The sequence below is a fragment of the Sabethes cyaneus genome, chromosome 3 (genome assembly GCF_943734655.1).
Source record: "Sabethes cyaneus chromosome 3, idSabCyanKW18_F2, whole genome shotgun sequence".
Lineage (NCBI taxonomy): Eukaryota > Metazoa > Arthropoda > Insecta > Diptera > Culicidae > Sabethes > Sabethes cyaneus.
Window position 1 is genome coordinate 232,636,470 of NC_071355.1, and position 24,448 is coordinate 232,660,917.

General features: G+C 38.6%; 2 protein-coding genes across 2 annotated transcripts; both read left to right on the top strand.

The window, feature by feature from the left end:
- Positions 1-1,340: 1,340 nt before the first annotated feature.
- Positions 1,341-12,611, top strand: LOC128741797 (mitochondrial uncoupling protein 4). Its single transcript, XM_053837848.1, has 5 exons — positions 1,341-2,177; positions 9,688-9,935; positions 10,220-10,329; positions 10,397-10,882; positions 10,939-12,611. Exons 2-5 carry the CDS (start codon positions 9,744-9,746, stop codon positions 11,111-11,113), a joined length of 963 nt encoding a protein of 320 aa, XP_053693823.1. The 5' UTR covers positions 1,341-2,177; positions 9,688-9,743; the 3' UTR covers positions 11,114-12,611.
- A 3,429-nt stretch (positions 12,612-16,040) lies between these two features.
- On the top strand, positions 16,041-23,178 carry LOC128741507 (C3 and PZP-like alpha-2-macroglobulin domain-containing protein 8). Its single transcript, XM_053837377.1, has 3 exons — positions 16,041-16,204; positions 21,940-22,214; positions 22,275-23,178. The coding sequence occupies exons 1-3, from the start codon at positions 16,192-16,194 to the stop codon at positions 22,869-22,871; spliced, it is 885 nt and encodes a 294-aa protein (XP_053693352.1). The 5' UTR covers positions 16,041-16,191; the 3' UTR covers positions 22,872-23,178.
- Positions 23,179-24,448: the final 1,270 nt, after the last annotated feature.

Here is a 24,448-nt window from a genome sequence, read left to right on the forward strand (position 1 = left end):
CCACAACACCAAGATCAAGGAGCACACCCCGCCGCATAAAGCTGACGATATACAAAGCGCTAAGCAGACCGGTAGTTCTCTACGGACTTAAAACTGTAATTTTGCTTACTTCAGACATAATACACTTGCCGTATTTGAAAGTTGAAAGGTGTTGCGGACTATTTTTGGCGGAGTACAAACGGAAAGCGAAAAGAGGCGTAGGCGTAAAACGACGAGCTACAGGGACTATCCATCGATTCCCATCCGTATACCTGGCACCAGTTGGGACGACTGCAATGAAAGCCGTTCCCTTCAAGAACCTCACCAGCATCAGGAATAGAGGGACCCAACGTACTAGATGGCTCAACCAGGTTGAAGCCAACTTGCGTGTGTAGAGATGCTCAACGACGGGTTGCCCGACAGGACCGAGTACAGTGGAAAGGAATTCTTGATACGGCCAGAGACACCCCACCTCTATGCGACTTAGAGATTGTAGCTCCTGGCTCTCAGGAGTTGTTATGAATGTCAGATCAACTCAAAATTTTTGACCATTAAACCATGATTAATAAATTTTTTCTATGAAACTACAGTTTCCACGTTGATCGAATGTGTATTTTTTGGTCTACTTAATACAGTAATACTGCAGATAATTGTTAAGTCTACAAGTGTCCCATCTCCCATGTATAACATAACAGCTTGTGGGAAAATTTCCGGTTACCGGCAGTTGTTTTTATCTGCCACACCTCTGTATATCTCATTGGCTATGAAGTAATTTGCGGTTTCGTCACTAACCAGAATGACATTAGTTGAGGATCGGTTATGTAGGAGTGAGAGGGGAGCGAAGAGTGGAGGAGAGGATCCGGGAGTTTGATATTTGATGTTTTTGATATTATTCCTACTGCAAACAGCCTCAGCGAGGGCCTCAGCTAATGTCAAAAAATCCTTATATGTGTGCGTGGTGGAATACTTCATGGCTCTGTCTTCTTTCAGCCGTCATTCTTGTCATTCTTTTGTCGCTCAGCTGCCAGATTTACAGTTTTTACAACATTCAAACGATTCTAAAAAAATTATTTAATAATAATTGCTATAAATTTTAATAATAAGTTTTGCCAAAAATAATAAGCACACATCTTCCTTGTTGTCAAAGTAAAAGAGTAAAGCTACTTAATCAAAGCTGCTCACCTTTTTCTCCATTTAAAGGTAGGAGGTAACGTAGGTATTCACTTAATAAATACCATATTCTTTACAAAGTAAAACATTTTAGCGAAAACAGCCTGGCAACTCTGCTTCCACCAGGGCCGCTCGCGCCTAGCAAGGGGCTGCCGTAGCAGTTCGTCGGCAGAAGTACACAAAGTCGGATCGTTGTTTGTTTTGTCTGTGCACCGCCATGTCTGGCTCCGTCTAGTCGGACACAAAGTGGAAACAGCAAACAGGAAAACCTCCCAGTAACCCGTTTCAGTTCCAAAATAGTGGAAATTTTTACTGTGAACACCAAAATTTAGTGCAACGTTGGACCACCTAAAATGGCAAAAAGCAAACAATACGTGCTAATTATAAATCTAAGAAAAAGTTTTTTAATAGAAAATTTATAAGGCTCTGCATCGGGCCTAATTCGGGAAGAAGTAGTTTTAGTTTTCTGTTATTGGTTACATCCGTTATTTCGATCACTGCTTGTTTCACGGTATTCATGTATGTGGCAAATATTTTGTAGTAAATATTAAGTTATTTGCTAGAGCAGATTGTTGCTTACGGTTTGGATTAAATCGGCCATCAGGAAAAAAATCACCGATTCACTCTATCCTACGCATCAAATTCACGACGACGCAGAAGGGGCAATACGTCGGCCTAAGTTACATAATAATGTTTGGTGGCCTCATTGCATAAATGCAAAGGAATAACCGTTTTAGCACTCTGCGAAGCCATATACTACACACTCACACTACATCCGTCAAGGCAGAGAGCGTGCAATAGTTGCGCTACTATCACCCATTGCAACGCGCCACTATATCTCACCAACCAAAAGACAAACTTCGAGTCCTGCTTGTGTACGCGGAAAGTGACCCCGTTTCATTATTTTGACTGGTTAGCTTTATCTATGCCATTAGTGGTGATAGCTAAGAAAAGCCTGCTGGCTACTGCAGAGCCACGCGAGGATAAAAAACCAAATTCAGGTGAAGACCACCAAATTCCCTTTTAAGGTACGTATACTTCTGTTCTCACAGTATTTATGATAAAACATTGAAACATGCTCAACCTTACATAATGCTTGAAGACAACAGCTATGAAAGACTATCGAATGCTACTAGCACAGCTTCACTAGTACTTATAGTGTGTAGTGCTGAAGGTGAAGGTCCTTTTTATTTATAAACAAGTTCGGCTCAATATGTTCATTGCATCTCTGATGCAAGCGACTGGCTGATTTCCACCTCTGCTGATGTTTGCAACTAAATCAGTTACATACCAGATTAAGATCGGTTAACAGCTTACCTCTATCGACTGCCATAGTGCCATACTTAGTGATATCCGCCAGTATTCAGCAGTGCTATCAAGCATACATCCTCGTAACGCGCTAAAGCATAACACATACTTATCCAGGAGTGGTGGCAGAGCCGGTGTGAACATTATTTTGTGATTAGTTGTGGTGTACCATTCGAAAGGAGTGTCGGTTATGGAGACAAACCAGACGTGTGAGTTTATTTTTCATTCGTCGAAGCTTTGTTACGATTTAGTGACACGGACATAACTGTTGTAGAACCAGTTGTTCGCGACACAGCGTAATGCACATGTATGACAAAAAGTAAAAGGCATTTTGTTAACTATTTTTAGAAGCAATTTCTGGCAACAGAACAGCGCAATACAAAAAAAATGGCAAGCACTCAATTACAGAATTGCACTTACTCTGATGAGCATGATATGATATGGCATCGAAACACGTGTTTGTATACAAAGTTTGCTCGAATTACTTGTGAATGAATAGCTGCACTAGCAGTGGAATATAGTGAATTGTCATTGTAACTATGTTACAAAGGATGCACCTTGTTTAGGTACTATTTGGTAGAATTTTCTTATCACGTAAAATTTACGTAATAGAATACTTTTTTCTCCGTCCTTTCTGTTACGAATTTTGCGGCTCAAAAGTTAGAACGAAATTCAGTTTGTGGGTTTGGCTTATGAACTCTATAAATAGCTCAACAATATGATATTTATATTATTTGTAACAACGATATAAATACAATTTCGGTAGACAGCTTTTGTGGCTGTGCATCCAAATCCTAGATGCTATAAAGGCTTATGTGCTAGAATGATATAATACTTGTTTGATGCGAAATATAAAAATGTAGGCATAAATTCGATACTCAATAGTGGAGTATTGGCGAGATATTGCATTCTAAGTTAATCTTCCCAGTGACTTATAAATCATTATCAGTTTGTGTAGACCGCAACCGCAACAATGGATAAGTTCTAAGTGGAATAATAAGACCTTACAATAACAAGTTCCGTGATTGGCGTGTGCTAATAATGGCCAAACCGTGCTATTTGTATTGGCAAAATGTTGCTTTATATCGATATACATTGACGCAAATCAGACGCAGACATTGAATGCGCGACGTAGGTGCTATGTATGCATAGCGGTAAAAAAGAGGCTCGTCACTGTACTGGGACTGAAACCGGTTCAGCAATTGACAGTGTGCGTCACGGAAGCAGTTTGTCTACATAATATTTTGAAATTTTATTTACAGGGATACCTCGATATAAGACAATTAATTTTTTCAAAAAGTTGTCTTATATAGAAATTGTCTTATATCGAAACATGATTTTTTCAAACAGTTTTTGCATTAGCAGTCGCCAATTTCACTCTGTGTTGTGTGTTTACGTGTTTTGAACTATTTATTATTGTTTAATTAGCTATTCGCTTTTTACAATTTTTTGGGTTATTTTGAAAAAATGAACATCTCCATGGCGCCGATTTTGGAATGCAAAATTAGCTCTGGTATCGTTACCAACTAGGGCACGGGAGGGTAGGGTATTTTCAGCCCATTAAGCGATGGCATCTATTTTTTCGGCCCGTGGCCTAGTTCTGGTGGAAGAACAGGTGGTTTTGACGTTCTTTCAATAGAAAATAGTAGATTACTTACAGTCATGGGAAAAAGTTATAACATATTAAAATTGTATGTCGGCAGTATTTTTATTGGCGAAAGAAAAGGCAAATAGGCTGAATTTAGAAACCTGCTGAAAATACCCTCCCGTACCCTATGTTAAAGGGATTTGTCTTATATCGATGTAAAAATTGTCTTATATCGAATTGTCTTATATCGAGGTTATTTTATAACGAGGTTGTCTTATATCGAGGTATCCCTGTATCTCATTAATATTATCTTGAAGCTACAAGCTAATATGTATTTGTTTTACTCGATTTTTTGTAAAATGTGTATGATCTGTAAATTCGACTACAAAGTTGTTGTTGCCAATAAAAAAAGTAAACAATCTTCAGTTTTGTTAATATCATTTCATTATCATTTACATCATTTACATTATCATCATTTACACACTCACATTCGATTTCACACATATTTTGTTATTTTTAATTTACATCAATTACTTTTATAATGACAGCATCGCGACAATCAATTCCAGATCTCATTATTTTTTAGTATAAGAGTGAAATTTTTCCCAAAAGAGTTTGCTGATCGCTCTATAGTTGACAAAAACTAAATTGAAGAAAAAAAAAACATTAGAATGACTGTTTTTTTTTTGTTTCTGAAATCGTATGGCTCATCAAGAATATTGTTCATGTCTTGTGATAGTGATTTTCCGTAAGATAACGGAAACAGTTATTTACTATGTAGCAATAATGATCCTCATTCAGCACATTTTACCTGACATGTTTAGGAAATTCTAGTAGAACAAATCAACCTGCCTGGGTCAACATGGCGAATTTCCCAAGATTGTAAATGAACGAAAACCAGACCTACTTAGCGAAAGAAAGCAAGTGGGTGAATGGAAAATTTTGATAGTGGCTGTCCTATGCTATACAAATAAGACGTACCTGCCTTGTGTATTATTTCGTTTGAACTATTTGTCAGGTTACTTGACAGCGTTAATTTTAATAGGACTCCACACGAACCGTTGCTTTTCAAGAGAAGGCGCGTTTGTAATGGTAGTAAAATCGATACTTCTCACTCATCTATGTTTACCTACCTAAATAACAATCACTAATCACATTTTATTTGTGGTACAGTTACTCTGTTATACTTAATTTTCATGTCTTCGGCCTAATTTTGATAAAAACAAACTTTTCCTATACCTCTCCATAGCGTCTTGCTACCTTTCGTCCGTGAGCCCGAAAAGTGATTTGATACCGTACGAGAGCCGGGAGCTGAATATGTTTGCGACATTTCAATTCAAAAAAATTAAATTTCGCAACATAAACGTAATAAATAAAAACAATGTTTACCAACTATTTATTGGTTCAGGTGTCAAACGTCATTTACTGCGATTAGCAATAAACACAAAAGAAACTGAAATGCATGAGAGAGTAATGTTGCTGCTCTGAGTAAATTTATTGTCACGCAAAATTGAGATGTTTCCAATATGTGCTCAATATGCGTTACAAAGTAACGATATTGAGCACATATAGTCCGTGACACCAGGACTCGTTTGTTTATCTTAGGGAAAAATTTCTTAAAACTTAGGTACTTGTCGAGTTACTGAAGTTGTTGAAGTTGTAAAATCCATGAAACTCCTTCACAACTTTTTACTCCCCTCTTTTCTCCCAATCATGGATGTAAATTTTGAATGAGTTGTGAGTCAAACAACCTGCCTGTATGTGGTCAAAGCATGGTTTTATGTACCACAATAACGCCGGAATGGCTGAACGATGGAAAGAGCAATACAAAACTAAACTCAATTCATTTGCTGAGGAGATTCTATTTAACATTTAATATATAGTAATTGCACTCATAAAACTGGGAGGTAGTCTCGTGATACAACAGAGGTCTTACAAACCAGTCAGCCACCTGATCGGAGTCATCACGCTTCACAAAGTAGCTCAAAAAACAAAACAAATTCCGCGTCGTTTTCCATTCAACACACACCTGCTGGTTCTTGTTTTTCGAAGCAAAACAATTCTATTTGAACATACCGGCTTCTTCTATTAAACGTTTGATAAGGAATACCAACATGGCGTAGAGAAGAAAATATTAAAAGCATACGTGCCTGCAAAGCGAAATCTACAAACAACCGTGAGATGGTCGATAGATGGTACTGGTTTCGTGAAGCACCCTAGGAATAAAGACAACAGCCTTTTAGCTCTTGATCTTTTATTGATCAAAGCTTAAGATATAGGTATTAACATAATTATACCACTCGAGAGAGGATCATATTATCGTTTATTTAAAAACAGCATAAGATACGCTGGATTAACATCGCTCTAAACAGAAACAAGACAGGATATTTAACAAAGGCAATTGAAACTAGACTAGGTACAAATGCGAGCTAGCAGAATTGAGCTGAGGGTCAATGCATCGAAAGTCAAATTTATGATAAGCAGACGCTCAAACATTTACCTCCGACAAATGGTGATCGTTGGCGGTGATGTCTATTTGGGATTACTGACCAACAATAACAATGTAATAAGAACAAACGACGTACTGAAACTGAAAATCGAGCCTGCCTCTCAGCTAGGGGGAGCTGCTAGATAGAGTCAGTAGGATTGTCACACTAGCCCCGTAACTGTCCTGTACTCTTATAGGCGGCTGTAAAGTCTATCGAAAGAATCGTCAAGGCGTTTAAGTCAAAGGTTTTTTCATGTAGTTACATGAACTTCCAATTTTTTCTGTATGGACATCACAATCCGTATTTTTATCTATTGCTATCTGTAAAAAACTATCGTGCGATCAGCGTTCCCAGGGCCACCTACAAAGTGCTGCAGCTACTCCAAATAACTATCACCAGTTGCGAACAAAAAAGCTATTGTCTTGAACGTCATTAAAGGATGATCAACGTCAGATCAAGTATTTACACTGCGGCGGATCTTCCAAAAGCGCCGTAAATGGAGAGTTCCAACACAATATTTCTTCATTGGCTTTAAAGCTGCATATGATAACATCGATCGAACACCGCTGTGGAACATCATGAACGCGAAAAGCTTCTCTGGGAAGTGCTGCGCTCGGATTTCAAGTAGATTGTCAAGTTTATTCGAAACTGACAGGTTCATGTGGTTCTGATAATCTGTCATGCCTATTGTTCAACATAGACATTATGAACCGAGCGGGTATTAATATGCGGGGCACGGTCTTCAACACATCTAGCCAATTCGTCTGCTTCGCCGACGACATAGACATTGTCGGCAGAACTTCTGTGACGGTGGCTGAACAGTACACCAGACTAAAGCGGCAAAGGGATTCAGTATGCTAAAATCAAGCCCATGGCAGACAACCATGTTCTCGCCGCTAACATCTCGTGTGTGCGAAAATGAAATAGCAATTCAGTACTGCGTTTCACTCAACTGCCAGCAGTCTGATTTGGGCCCGCTGTCAAATTTTGAGCCCCGGACATGCTGTCGCTGACGTTTACTGCAGCTCGATATAGAGATGTCGATGGGGTGGCTAAAATACACTTTTTTTTCTGAACATTGTTTGTCGCTAGGACGCAATAAGTTAATTTAATTTACAGTTACAGAATAATAAGTTTCAGAGTATATTTCAAAAACAAATCGCACTGCTCAAAACAAAGATTTTAAACTGTTCAGCCTTTCAAAAGCGCAGAGTAACTAAAGCATGCCATCAACAAAAGCGGTCCTACGTAACTGCCTTGAAGTATAACAGAGGATCCCTATTCGCACAGTCACCTGATCTGAATTTTCAGGTGAGAACTGAGAACACAATCTGCGATTCTGTGAGTCACCTGGCCGACTCTGGTTATCTAAATGAGTGTAGTATAGATCAAATGGTGAGGCCCTATTCTCACAGTTTCGAAGTGCATGGTCATCCAGATGTATTTGTAAATCCAGACTATCTAAGTTCCACTTAGACGAATCAATCAAGCAAATACAAACGTAGCCATGTGACGAACTTTTTCGAAGCGCCCAGTCATATTTTTTTTCAATCAGTGCCTATTGAGTGGTTGATTTGATTGGAAGCAGTTTTCATGCCAGTGCATAACGTCCACTGTTGGACCTTACGTTCTCTTTCAATGATGCAACTGGAAGTGGAGTCTATAAAAGATGTGACGGAGCGGCCTGCTATCAAACTATTAACTATTACACAAATCTTGTATTTTTTAGTGAATTAACTGTAAAACCGGTAGAAATGGTGATGTAAAACTGGCCGAACACTAACGATGGCGCATGACCAGCCATTAGTTTCTGGACCATAACACTGTAACAACAATAAATACTATCGTAATATTTTTGTCAATAAATTGGTCAACAAGAAATAAATTTAAAAGTTTTGCATAAGGTAGAAGAAAGTTTTTCTGAAAAAAAATAATAAAAGAATGTTTGTTCGACGAGGCTTGATTCAAGAGTTATGAATTTTGGAAGTAAGGGATGTCCGAGATAATCGGACAATTATCATTAGAAGTTTCTGGGATAAGCCGTTAATAAGTCTATGTACAAAACTTAATAAAATTCTAGGCCCAAGCCTGTACGATAATTTAAAAAAGCTCCAATAATCCTCAATAAGCTCAATAATCCGAATTAAAATTTTAGTCGTTCTAAATGTCGTAATAGGTAGCTGGACTATTTATGCCCGTATTATAGCGCAATACAGTTGGATTTCGAATTTGGCATGGTTCAATTGACATGCATGCTTCGATTTTGACAACAAAAGTATCCGTTTTTGGCAACACAAGATATTTCTCTTCCAAAAATATGCTTAAATATCAATTAGTTTCCGCATACATGCTTTAAATGACGAAAAAATGATGCCCTGAGTATGTTCATGAAAAAAAGTTATGTGGGTTCGAACAATATTTTTATTGCCGTAGGACTACGTCTTACCGCAGGGTGTCAATAACTTATTTGCACCGGACGGATAGCTCTTGTCGGACATTTTAAACATAAAATGGTTGCAATCGGTGATTAATGATATTTAGTCATCTTCTAAAGCATTTACGTTAAATTTTTTTAAATCGAAAAAAGGTCTCGATTTTGGCACGGTTTCGATTTTGGCAACATTGGCGACACGCATTTGTTGCTAAATTCGAAATCCTACTGTACGTTAAAAAATCAAGGCTCAGCTGATTTCATTCCCATTTTACGACTACCGCTTGAAACGGACTCTAAACATTCTCTGACTTTGCATTCCAAAATTCTTCACCCGATAAACACAATACATACTCCTCCCGTCTCAGACGCGTCTTATCAGGGATTCGAAACCAAATTAAAATCAATCTACTCGTGCGACTAAACAGGCTCATGTCAGTTCACTTTCAGCCATGCTCTGTTCGGCAATGCGATCGTCATCAACAGGTTTCGTTCGCCAACGACGTTATTCATTACGTTTTTTCGCCTGATTCGATTAACGCCGGGCCCATCAGCAGTTAGTGGTATCAGCAGCAGTCGCACAGTTGTGATAATGAACTTCACCAGTAAAGGTTACAGAGCTGCTTATTCATTATATTTTATAACATAACAAGTGCCTATCGCAAATTTTAACATGATAGCAGTGCGTTAATTTTACGAATTTGTGATTCATTTGGTTTCAGCCGACAAACCGACAGCTCCGGAAGCCGGTGGTGGACCCACCACAGCCGCCAGCGCAATGCAGCAGACTACAACCCGGACCGAGATGCGTCCGGTGAAGTACCACTATGCCGATTCCTTTTGGTGCACCTATCTGATATCGGTTTTTGCTGCCAGTATTGCCGAAACGGTAACCTATCCACTGGATCTGACCAAAACGAGACTTCAAATTCAGGGTGAGGCAGCTGCAGTGACCGGTACTATTAAAAAGGTATGTTAAAAATAAGTTTGATGATTTTGCTGTCGAACCAAAAATTAAAAGACAAGTCTGATTACGACAAAAAGGATATGCAAAACTGTTGTGCTATTTCAAAACAATAATAGCGTGATTTATTATCTACTGTGGATTACCAACATCGGCACATGCTTCGGTTATCTAATCTATAGATTTTTTACAGTACTGACCGTCAGACAGTCAGACACATGAACCCAGTGGGGGAGTTGTACACCGGAAAAAATACTGGTAAAAAAACTGATTTCTTATTCTTATTCCAGTTAAAATATAGAGGCATGCTTGCGACCGCTAGTGGCATCATTCGCGAGGAAGGAACACTTAAGCTGTGGCAGGGCGTAACGCCAGCACTCTATAGGCATGTTGTTTACAGGTACAATTACCAAACCAAACATCACATGAGTCGCTTGTACCAATCTTGTTTTTCTCACCTTACTTAGCGGAGTCCGCATCGTAACGTACGATGGCCTGAGAAAGAAACTTCGCAACCACAACAACGATTTTGCGCTGTGGAAATCTGCACTAGCCGGAGTTGGTGCCGGGGCTCTAGCTCAGTGGCTTGCTTCGCCGGCAGATCTAGTCAAGGTGCACATCCAGATGGAAGGGAAACGGCGATTGCTGGGACTGGAACCAAGGGTACATGGGGCGGCACACGCCTTCCGTGAGATTGTCAGTCGTGGCGGCATCGCCGGCCTGTGGAAGGGTAGTGTTCCGAATGTACAACGCGCGGCATTGGTCAATCTGGGCGATTTGACAACTTACGATACGGTTAAACGATTTGTTATGAAAAAGACCGGCCTACCGGATTGTCACTTGGTGCATATTATGTCCTCGATCTGTGCCGGGTTGGTTGCAGCAACGATGGGTACTCCAGCAGACGTAGTTAAAACTAGAGTGATGAACCAGCCTACCGATTTGAATGGAAAGTGAGTATAATTTTAACACCCACTGATTTCAATTGGATATATTTTCGGTTTTTCAGGGGCCTTCTCTACAAGGGATCTCTGGATTGCCTACAGCAAACCATTGCTAAAGAGGGCTTCTTTGCCCTTTACAAAGGATTTTTACCGGTTTGGATTCGTATGGCACCGTGGTCTCTTACATTTTGGCTTTCATTCGAACAGATTCGAACTAGCCTTGGTGCTGGTGGTTATTGAAACGGAAACGCTTTTGTTAGACTTTTAGTGTGCGTTTTTTTTTCGGAGTCGGAAGTTTTGTTTTGTGGGATTCTAGAACAACTAAAGCCACCGTGTTTACTAGCGTTCGGTAGAAAACTTTTGCAATAGAAGGCACAAAAACAGACAGTTCAAGCACAATAGCCGATTCACAGAAACATGAATTACAATGACCTTGGCACAAGAGGAATCGAACTGTTGAGTCATACGCGAGTGTGCCATCTGACTTTCTATTGTAAGTTTATTATTTTACTTCGTAGTATGTTCTTTCTTCAACAGCTTAAATCACGTCAAATACAGTTGATCCATTCTAACACATATCATTTACGAAAAAATGCTTATTGGAAACTTTTGGTTGGAGAAGAACTATAATTTTGATCTGTGATTTAGTCTGTAGGTATACTAGAATTAAGCGTGTTAAGCCAATTTCGATAGGCTAATTAATATATCGAACAGTACGGTCTGAGCGGTCACAGTATTATAAGAAACTCACTCAAAAAAAAACTTAATCCTAGCAGCGTCAAAGGTTTTCATAAATAAACACATTCGACTTTCACATCCACAATCATTTGACGCAATTCCTCAGGGAACTAATTTTTCACCACTGAAATCCCTTCAGGGGTTATTGAACTATTCCTGAGTGCCATTGTACGATCATAGTAATTTTAACCAAACATGATCTATACAGATTATTTGTTGCTCAATTTAAGCAGAAAACATATTCACGCTGGGAGACAACTTACCGTTGCCTAAATGATCTACAATGAGACTTGTCACTCAGCATTGCAGCATTACATGTGTAAAATCCACGAATTCACATGTAACGCACGTATGAGCGGGCTGCCTTGTACTATACCATTATCTTTACATACTACATTAAAAATCTAACTCGTGACAATACCGCATTATATCAGAATACTAATAGAAAATATCTGTTCTTACTATCCGAGACTAAGTTTTGAGCATGTACCCATAGGAACATAATTGCGAATGTAACGCTGCTATTTAAAACGTCCCTTCATCTGCCAGGAAACCCAAATAAGTGACCGCATGCTCCGACCACTGACTGGGGAGAAGTGCAGTACTGTTTTAGTAATACCTACCCAACCTCCTAATATGTATGTAGTTATACAAATGAAAAAAAATACACACACACACACACCCTAGCATGTAGTGTCATACCAAAATGAGCAGAGACAATAGTCTTAATGAGAACAAACTGAAATAAACTGACTTACTGATGGGATTACATTGTTTTTAATGTAAACCGAAATCCAGTTAACAGTTATTTCTTTGTCTGGGTCTGGTTTGTCTCATCATCGAACGAGCTAAATATGCTAAAAATCAAATAGACGACTGACTGTAAATTACAATAAAACGTATTTCATTAAAAAAGTATTTTAGTCTGATTTACCTGAGACTTAAAAGTCTAAACTTTTGTTGGGATCATCATAAAATAGATTATAGATGCGCACCACTTAGGCAGGTATATAAAAAATTTTTAATTATGCGCTAAAAAATTCCGAAAAATCCAAATTATCTAGCTACCTACATCAAGTTTGGGCCGACCATCGATTGACCACCGTTGCCGATTGACTAGAAATTCAAAACTAGCTTATTCTTCACTAGATTTTGGAGAACTAAAAGGTAAAATCGTTCATCAATTAGTTTTTAATTACATTTTTAAGGCAGAAGTAACACACTAGAGAGAGAAAAAAGATGAAATTTTCAATGAGAGTGCGTACCTCATTAGTAGCTGAGTGAACGTTCACTTAGCTACTAATGAGCTACTAGCATTGTAACGCTATAAATACAAAAGATACAGCAAAACTTGTACAAAATAGTTCTATGAATGTCCCATACATAACTTTTTCAAATTTTGCTCGGCTGGGAAGTACCGTCCCCGTCAAATGAGCCAAAATTGAGTCAATGTGATCGAACCATCAATGACAAAGCAGGTGACGTGAAAGAGGAATTCTATGAGCTTGTAGAAACAACGTATGAATAGTGCCAAAGATATGCCGTGAAGAACGTTATCCAAAATGCGGATCTCCATGTAGGCCGCGAGGAGTTCTTTTATTCGTTATTGTTAGAGAAAGCCTTCACACTACCACAAACGACCACGGCCTCAGGTTGATCAACTTTATCTCATCCAGAGGATTGGTCATCTGTAGGATCTATTTGGCACGAAGAAACATTCGGAAGCATAACTGGAAATGGCTGAATGAAGGGCTGTTACAGCGACCACGATTGATAATCAGCACTTTTCTGATGTAGATGTCCGATCTTTTCGGGGAAAAAACCTTGACTCGGACTACTAGCTTGTAGTAAGGAAGATATGCGCCCGGCAGTTTATGTAGGGTACAAACCTTACCGACATAATTTCCTAAATAAAAAAGCTCAAAAGAGGCTCAGCCGTCAGGTTTAAGGCTCGATTATTCTGCGGTGAACATTCTTAACCTGGTCGAACACGGATAGTTCCTCTTTTGTTTTTTTCGCTCGTTCGCTCGAGGATTCATTCATGCCCCGTGGTAAACAAAAGTTGGTTAAGCAGAGAACGTCGCTCGCAATCTCTTCGCATACCTTGCGCGCGCTTGCCTTCGAAACCTCTGGTCTCGCCGATGCGGCTAGCTCTAGAAACGGCCGTGATCCTTTCTGCAAACCAAGCGGATTTGTTAATATGTTTATTTCGTTCTCTGAACCATAAGGCGCGAAAGAAGTTTTTTAACTAAAGTTTTTTTACTATCAATTTTTGTGCGCGCATCCTTGGAGAAACTGGGCCGCACATTCTTAAGGTGTTTCACTATTCCAATTTAATTTCATTCGTCGATCCCTCGCAGAATTGGGGTGGGTCCTGGATAGTTTCTAAATTCGTAAAATAGAGAGTAGGGTCGTTACATTCAAATCAAAGCCAAAACCTACGAGCAACCGTTACGGTTGAAGATTTGGTGGTTATCAGCGAATATATTTCCTGCAAAGTACTCTCGAAAAGCGGAGGAGCGGATCGATGAACGAGCTGGAGAGAATCTAAACGAAGGGTGAAAGTGGAAGCACATTCGCGATACAATCAGTCATACAGCGCGGCAGGCATTAGCCGAGAAGGGACTCCATCATTATAAAGGTGAACACTGCGATTATATTCATGCGGAGTCATTGAATTGCTTTAGAAAACACGATACGATAAACTTTAGTCGTACCTTCCTTCCTGTTATGTGTACTTCCTGTTATGTGCAATGACAAACGAAAAAGCTTGATTACAAACGAAAAGGCTGTTGGAATCAATAGCATCGCAGCAACTGGCCCTGCAATTGTCCTGTATTCGAACAGCTGGCTGCGAAGTCTCTCGTATAAAAACAGAAGGTCAAGTTTCGATAACGGAATGTAGCACCTAGGCTTTGCTTTGGTTTGCTAGCAATCATCGAGACATAACTATCGTCCATTCTGCAATCAAAATTTTCTCCCACATCCATTTCCATAGACTGAAGCCGTTGCAGCAAATCCGTAGCCGGCGAACATTAGTGCGATTCTCAAACAGCACGCTCCAAATGTACACCTTGCGACAGATTCTCCTCGATAAACTTCGAGAATTCGTCTTGCAGACTCACCATTCATCCATAAACTTCAAGGCGACGTACAATTCAGTTAATCGAAAATGCTTGAGCATAGTTTTTCAACAAAACTGATATGTGCTATTCTAGATGATTTGAAGTCATTTTGACCTGTGGAATAGTGAATATATCCAGTACAAAGTTTTTTTAATATGTTTAATATATTAAAAATTCCGCTGGTTCGGACCCCTGCTTTTGTTGCTGAAGTAACTGCTGTCGTCCCTTGATCTCAATTTATATTAACACTGCCACTGGATTGTAAAAAGCTCCATTAAAATTGAACACACAAATCATGTGAGATTCCTTTTCAACAATGCTGATGTCGTTGAAAATGTCAGGCTCGTTTCCTCAGTACCTCATTTCGTTTATGATAAAATGGTCCTTTCCCAAGGAATTAACGAGTCCGCCGTTAATTCATATAAAGGGCAGATCCAGATCATCTGACTTTTAATTAATACTCAAGAATAAAATTATTTATAGATAATCCTTACGAATTGATTTGCAGATCACCTGAACATGATTGATTTACTGAAAGTCGCCTGAAAATAATGTCAATAGAATTTACTACCCCCTAAAAATAATTTTTGATGAAAAGTATATAAACAAAATTAACAAATTACTACATCACGTGATGTAAGTTCACAAACTTCACTTCACGCCACTAAATAAAAAATCACTTCTTCAAATTTGCCGGATGATCAAAGATGAAAGAGTAGTCCTGTCCGAAGACGAACACGTGAATTCGGCATTGATGAAGACATTGAGTACAATTTTCTCGTTTAAATTATTTTCAATTCAATTATTCACACTTAACCTCCTATTGTTTGTAATTCCAGAGGAAAACTTTCTGCAGTATAAAAATCTCCGCCTGAAGAGTTAACAGTAGGTTTGAGAAAACTTTTGTATGATTAGATTTAAGAAAGATCAACAATTTTGATGCCACTGAAAATGGAAAATGGGACTGTTACACGAGTAGCGGCAGTATTCTCACTGCAACCTCAAAGAAAAGCTCAACAAAGCTGCATTTGATGTTCAACATATTTAACAGTTTTGATAGGCAAGTCTGGAAAGCTTTATTTCTTTACCCCTGTTGAAATACAAACGTTGCGGAGACTCTTGAACTGACGTGGCTTCTTTCACCCTGTGGTTTCTTTTAACGGTAGATTGTATTAGTCAGCTAGCAAATCCCACGTTGGATTGATTCTCTGGCGTACAGAGCTTCGCTCAAATATATTCGATTGTGCGGTCTCTCCTCATACCCGCAGTAGATTATAATAACAGAGTAGAGAAGCCGGCATTATTTTAGTCTGAGTTTGTGCGCGTTTTGAGTTGGATGTTAGTGCTGGTTGGTCGTTGAAAGTACACACAAGGGATAGTTTTTGTGACAGTTATAATAATAAGTGTTAAAAGAAGTTAATAGAAAGTTGCTGAACCGTCACACAATCCGTCACGATGGCCGACATTCGTAAGTATCTGCGGTCATTTCGGTACAATCACCTTCATCCGGTGTGCTTCATTAGCAGTTTTACTGTTTGCCCAAATTTCTTGACGTTCGATTCGATGGTGGTAACTTTACCGGTTTATGCATAGGAATAATGCAAACAGAAGCAGTGAGAAGTCGAGTTGGCGGAAATCGAATAACTTCTTTCAACCAACGAAAACGAGAAAAGTACAAGAAATTTACAATCTAAAAATAGAGTGGAACTTTACAATGTGCAAAATAATCTGTTTTTTCATGTAAAATCAAACCCATTTTATGTAGTTTTCGTCCATAATAGACAACATTTATGCAATACGACCTCATAGGTCGTTCAGCAGTTTCTCGAAGAAAATCGATAACAATAGCTAGATTTGAATAAATGACACAAGTACCCTGTTAACATATAACTGCTAAAAAGCCGTCCTACATTCGAACTAATATAGTTAACAATTACTTGTGGAAAAAAACCTTCCGATTAGTATGATGTTTGAACAAATTGTGCTGAAAGGAAAAAGTTACAATGGTCGTATTTCGCATTGAAGACGGCAGTGAGGTTTAAAAACAACATCAACTAAATAGGTACACAGTCTCCTATTTCACGAACGCATCTGATCTCGCCGCGATTTGTCGTTCTTTGAGGATGACATCATCGCTCGCTACGCTACTCGCTGAAGCAAAGCATCAGCAGCCGTGCGTCTTTTCGGTAGCACGTTCAGACAGCCCCACCGCAATCCAGCTCCGATGTCATCAATTGAACAGCGAGCTGGAAAGGAGGGGACCTACCGAGTGGTTCAATCCGTAATTTTGTAGAGTTTAAAAAAGTAGATTAAAATTATGAAAAATAAGAGGTAAATTTTAAATTTGGCATTTCATTTTGACTAAATTTTTTGGCATACAGTTTTGTTTAGATTTTATTATAAATTTTAGGTTGAAAATTTAAAATAAGTTCTTGATTCAGTACTCACAACTAGTAAAAAATATGCTATGACCAGATGAAAAGAAGCTGCTCTAAATCGACAGCTTATTTTCTATGATTTTTTTGAAAGACTACGCGGTGAATAGAAAATTGCATAATTTGGAATAATAATAGAAAATAACTTAGAAGTAACAAATATATTTACTTTAAGCCTGAGTGAATAAAAAACTAGCTAAAATTATGGTGGATAAAACCCGGAGTAGACATAATGGCTGATAGAAGGAAAAATAGTATACGTCCATGCATGAACCCCTCGCTTCGTTATTTTATACTACTGCAATGTACTTGGGTCGACCTCGTTGGAGGGTGATATAGCACTAGGTGTATTGAATTGTTCATTCTACAATGTAGAACAAATACGATAATCACACCCAACTACCTATAGAATGTTTTAAAACAATTTTTTTTTGTGTAGTGGCGTCGCACACAAATAAAAAATGTAAACACAAATGACAGCCGGACAGAAAACTAAACAACAGATGTGAATCTTTTAACGTATTTACCTCAATAAATTCAATTAACATGTTTCAATGACTAATGCTTCTCTACACGAAGTTTAGGAAGACAAATAAAAATAAAATAAAATAGAAACCACAGCAAACGACCATGCAGTTAAGCCTACGCAAAATCAGTCAGGTAATGTCATCATCACGTGAAACCGGTGAAACTAAACACCGCTGTGGAAAACAATAAAAATGCACAGAGCGTCATCGTCAATTTACGCATTGAAAAATGTTAATGTGCATTCTCAATGAAAGCTTGCATTTCACACATGCAGTGACATGCGACATGGGCGACATGTCTTCAAAAACCGTCCAGATTTTGTAGCAGTATTTTTGACTGGGGAGTCTGGCCGCAGCACATAGAAGTATTTGATTTAAAAACTTGGCCATAAGTTCAAAATATGAAGTGCATGATTTTTATTATTTCATGGCAATTTCAGTTGCAACATATCATACCAGTTTCATTTTGGATCAGAATAATGTTTGTTTATATACGCCCGACTATCATCATTTTGTATAAAACACAACATTTTACCGCTTGTACGGCAGAAAATGTTTAAAATTTAATGCAATAGGAGTAAGGAAGGGTATTTAAGGAAGGGGCCTGTTTCTAAATTCGGCATATTTTCTCTTTCTTTCGTTAAAAAATACTTTGCCGACATACAACTTTAACATGTTATAACTATTTTCACAAGAATATAAGTAATCTACTGTTTTTTATTAAAAGTACGCCAAGACCACCTGTTCTTCTACAAGAATTATATCTAGGCCGCAAAAATAGAAGCAATCGCTGAATGGGCCGAAAATACCCTCCCGTGCCCTATTTATTAAACATGAGTGAGTATTTCCCGAAAGAGTAAAACTTTAAGTAAAAGATTAACGTTTTAAAGAAGAGTTAGAAATTAACTTATCGTCGGAGAGCTCGGAATCTAATGAATTTAGTGACAACTGAAAATCTTCCTCCTGGTTCCTTTTTTCATCCTTATCTATAATTTTGAAAATTAATTTTCAGGCTAATTTTACACCCAATTTACATATTTTAACGTCAGCAAAATTAATGTTTGAATACGAGGGAAGCGATAATTTAAATGTTTCATACCAACGAAGTAAAAGAATTTTTCCAGTAAAGTATGATACCGTGAACGTAGGTAATTCCGATCAGTTCCTAATTCCGATCACTCAACCAAAGCAGCCGATTTTTGAAAGATTAAATTAAAATTCATAGTTCAATGGCAAACTTTGATCCTGAGATTCAACCTTCTAAAAATCGACTACTTGAGTTGAGTTACCGGAGTCACCGCGTTCACGGTACATAAAATATTTAAAAAAAGTGCGAATCGCACGTTACATCAGATTGAACTAACCAACATATTTTTTTGACCATTTAGGAGCCATTCGGCTTTAGGTTTCAGAAGGTCGCAAAATCAACCTTTTCACATAGCTTATGCGACCTTTTGAAGACTGATACCCGATATGTTTCTGTCAATCTCAAATGTCAATCAAAGTTCTTTCAATACGATCACAATCAGACCAAACGATGTCGAATTTTGGCCAGTGTTTTGGGCCAAACATCCCCATGTGTGCAGTCTGGTTAGTTATGCGAAACGCGATTGCAATTCTTTCTCTTTTTTTGGAATAAATGTGTTAACGCTCGGAACACCTGCATCCGCGAAGCATGGATCAAAATGGTGTTTCCATAACGGCATCATCGCTGGACTTAACTGTATGCTTTAGGGGTTCAATGAATTGATTTTCAATTGCATTTAAATTTTAAAAATGTTTGTCAGGGTTCAGGGAATAACAACCACAAACTGATTTTGTGATGTTTTTCGTCCAATTTTTGACCAAATCTTACATATCTTATTTAAAACTACACTTATTTTTATTTTTCATTTATCATCCCTATAACTTAGAATTAAAAGCGTTTCATGAATACCGAAATACACTCAGATATTCAACGAATGTTAGCATACAAATTGATATGAAAAAGTTTGTACCTATCGAATAAACATAATTCGATCATAATCTGTGAAAACTGTTCAAGCGGCCACCTAGTGGCTAAAAACATAGTCAAAGGTGTTCTGTCCTTGTTGAATTTATTTGAGAATTGATTCAATTGATTTGATTGGAAAACTATTAAAACGTTGCAAATGAGTAAAAAACCTGAAACAAAATTAAAATCTGATGCTGTGCTCTACAGGTCGAAATCGATTATCCGGAGTTTTTACCCCTAATAATCGCATTTTCCGAACAAAAAAGTCTATTTTTATTTTGATTTATATTTTGTATGTAATTTTTTAATTTCTTGATACCATAAAATGCTCACAATTATTGATTACCTTCTCTTTCTTACGAATTTTTACACTGTAGTACTGCAGATGATCGAAACTGATTTTCTCGGACGTCGCCTATTTAAAAAATTCAGAACGTTTGAACTATGCGTCGTAGAACAACAATTTCTTTATGAAAATGGAAGCGGAAAACTAGTATTTCACAAAACTTTTACGGAGGTGGAAAACTCTTAAGAAAGGTTAAAAAATCTGTGTTTTACGTCAATGTTTTTTGTTATTTCTCCATTCATTCATGAATTATGGACGAAAAACTAGAGTTTTCTGAACATTTATTTTCTTAAAAAAAATTGACATGTTAGGATCCAAACATGGTGGAGCAAAACAATTGGTATAAAAACGTAAGCAAATTTTCCTAGCTATTCAGAATAAATATATGGATTTATTTTCACAAAATCATTCACATTATTTGTGGAATTTTAAAATTTTTAAAATATTTTTTTCTTGCTCATCAAAGTCACGACCGAAAAGTTATGTGGAAAAAATAAAAAAATGTAAATTAGCAGAAGTGAAAGTCCTGTGAAAGACGAAAAATACCAAAATATTGGAGTTCAATACAGCAGTAGGTTTATACTAGCTAGGAATTTTTCGTTGCTACTTCATGTTCCATGCACTGAATCCTAGCTTGCAACACCAACCAGCAATCGTCATCACCTTACAGTTCAGTCTAAAAATAAAAATTGACTCAAGTCGCAACGGCTGACCGAATAAACCGACCGTACAAGGCTCAACATGCATTTCCAACCTTCTCGGTGGAAGAGAATACATAATGATCGATGGAAAGGAAACAATTGTGATATAAATCACACACAACCTACATAGAATACCGCATGCTGATCAATTTTTAATGTCATTTCTGTTTGAACAAATGAATAGAGCATGCACGTGTTTAACAAACATTTTAAGAAAATACTGATTTTAATCATCATTTAATCACACTCATTGATTAGAAGGGCTGAATGCGGTGTATCAATAAACAAACATTAGATTTTAAATACAATTCTTATACACTTTCCTACTAGTACTTTATGGACTAGTTGAAAATCAAGTCAAGTCAACTATTAAATTTAATGCATGCAATGGCATTTAGTTAGTACTCAATTAACATTGATCGAACAACGAATTTGCACAATCGGAGCACCCGAAAGAGCAAACAACGCAATTACTTCTAGTAGTACCTGTCACGCTTCACCACTAACCAGCACCACCCACAGGTCTCGCTTCTCATCGTAAACTTAAGGAAAAGAAATATCCAAATTCGATCACTCCGGCTTGCTCTGAAACAAGTCCGGTCGAGGCAACCTTGCCCGAACCGGCATCAGCAAGTAATCAGAAGGAAGAGCTTGATGTTGTTATGCATTCTGCTACTGATGCCGTCGGTGCTCAAGCCTCGGGCGATAGTAGAGAACTGGTTAAAGCCATCAGGTATGAAGGTAAGTAAATTCGGCTGTGACGTGTTGCTTGACCATGAGAATATGCGAATTTCTAATGCTGTGACGAGCCAATCATGAGATTTTAACTATTGGAATTTCAGTCGCTGAGATGCTACACCACGCCTTAACGAACGCTAAGCATGTAGCGATCGGAGAGACTGATCAGATCTTTCAGCGATGCTGTTTATACACTAGCTTAGGTATATGTTATTTATGTGGGATGACGAGGCCGTTTGGTCACGATAGCGTCAATCATTCCAAGTACAAATGGTAATTAGTATATGTTGATGCATCTTGATGATCTAATTTAGAACTTCGCGAGTTTGAAACAATTGAAAAATTTATACAGAATGTGGAGAACTCATGTAGGAAATTCATAACCCATTTAAAACATCTTATTTTTTTGTGTGGATTATACTCATCACATTGGTACAATAATTTCTGTCATTTATTTCCGCAGAGCTCGACACTGAGGACAAGTTGGAGTACACATTTTATCCAGCCACGAATGGTGAGGTAAACTTTAAAGTTCGAGCTCCAAACGATGCTCACCTGGCCCTGACCAGTGGACCGGCCGAATCGGAACCCATGCTGGAGGTGTTCATTGGTGGATGGAAGAACACTAAATCCGTTATTCGGAAAAATCGCGCCAAGCCCGATGTATGCGAGGTGGACACTCCAGATATTCTGAACGGTGGCGAGTTTCGTGGATTCTGGATTAAGTGGATAGATGATGTGAGCGAATCATTAGTGTGTGACTTGAATACTATAACAATTTGTCCGTTTTCAATTAAGGTCATCACCGTTGGTATGGAAGGAGCCGCGGCAGCATTTTTGTCCTATGAAAATCCGGAACCGTTTCCAATCAACTTTGTTGGTGTCTGCACTGGCTGGGGAGCTTCTGGATCATGGATTATCCAGCAGAATGAACCGAAACCATCGGCTCCGGCTGCTCTCGTCTCCGGAGCTGCGCCTTGTTGGGTTCCAACGTCAGGAGGGGAAATTCCTCCAAATGCTGTAGTTGGTGGATCTGATGGAGAAGATTTGTACATCGGTCGTGCCCAGCATGAGGGTGCCGTTATACCTGGTAAAGTTGTAGCATCTCACGGGTCGTGCTACGTTGCGTGGGGTGGAGCAGAAAACTCTAAATCAGAGTTCGAAGTTCTATGTGACAGCAACGGAGAATTCGTACCAACGTCCGGTGGCGAAATTCCGCCAAATGCACTTCCTGCAGGCGAATCCGAGGATGGTGAACCATTGTTTATTGGTCGAGTGCCCCATGAAGGTACGATGACTATTGGAAAAGTCCAGCAGTCTCATGGTGTTTGCTACATTCCCTATGGTGGACAAGAGCTAGCATTTGCTGACTATGAAATTTATGTAGTTCAATAGAGACGTCCGTCAGCTCGTCGAGTAGAGAAACCATGTCAGCCTTAAAGTACAGCACTCAGCTTATTGCACAAATCTCTATGAATCTCGAATGTTATATATTCTATGAAAAGCGATATTGAATCCTGCAATAAATATGTTATGAATACCAGTAACAATAAAATATGCTTCCACAAATGCCATGCAAATATTTTTTTTATTCGAGCCGTTGAAACTTTTAAATTAAAAAAAACTCAAAAACACCTGCCAAAGTAAAGAGTTTTTCGGAAAACAAAGCAGTTCAGTTAGTAACAGTCATCATACCAGCGACTAAAATATACGTAGGTATATTTAATTCGTGATCATACAGTTTAAAATTTTGCAGGCTATACCTAGCTAGTGATACTGTTGAAAAATATCCGGGATCCTTTGCTCTATCAAGTTCAGGAGCTTCGTTTGCAGCCAGTGAAACGATAATCAATTCATGGTTGATGATGATGAAAGTTCTTTGAATAGACTGCTTTCGATAATTCATTCGTTCCAAAGAACATGAACTTCCTTGATCACATACGTGCAAATTCTACCATTTGAAGACATTGACTGAAGGCACACCACTCTTTTCAACAGAAATCATTCAACAATTTGAGAAAGACTGCAATGAAGTATCGCTAAGAAGTTTCCGCTGAACCTCATAAAGAACCTTCGCAATAAGGTGCATACAATCAATAGACAAAGTTTTTTATGTGTTCATGTCCGCCGATCCGGTAGAACAAAGGGATGAAATCAGAGATCTCCACTGCTGACGGTTACCCGCCATGGCTTTTACCTGTCGCCAGGACACGTTCTCGTCTACAGCCCGTATGTCGTTGGCTAAGCTCCGTCGCCATGAGCCTCTGGGTCTGCCTCTTCTATGTTGTCCTTGTGAATTTTCCAGTCGAGTGCTTCTCTGTAGATCTCGTTCGCTCCTTTCCTCAAGGTGTGTCCGATCCACTTCCACCTACGTTCACGAATTTCTGTTGCTATCGGCCATTGATGACATAGACGATGGAGTTCCTCGTTGAATATCCAGTCGTCAGGCCACCAGACATGAATGATATAACGCGGGCACCGGCTAATGAATACCTGCTGTTTTTGCGTTGTTTCCACTGGAACGCACCACGTTTCGCAGGCATACAGCCGTACGCATTTAATGTTAGAATTAAAGATTCGGGGTTTCGTACGTAGAGTGATCTGGTTTGAGCGCCAAATGTTTCGCAGACCTGCAAAGGCACCCCTGGTCTTCCTGATCCGTGTGGCTATTTCAGTCTTGGTACCACCAACGGGCGTCTGGTTACCAAGATACGGAAAGGCGTCTACCTTCTTAACTTGTTGTCCCGCTACTGTGAAGTTGGTGGAATTGTCAGTGTTCACTACCATAGATTTAGTTTTTGCTACATTGACTGTGAGATCTGCTGCCAGGGAGTTCTCGGAGAGGTCATCTAACTAATCTAAAGTCTGTTCCAGTTATTATTTGGTTGCTTCTTTCTAGTTACTGCGGCGCCTTTAGGTCTAGTGCCAAGAAACTAATGACAGCATTTTAATCTGGAATGACTGTTTTCCTA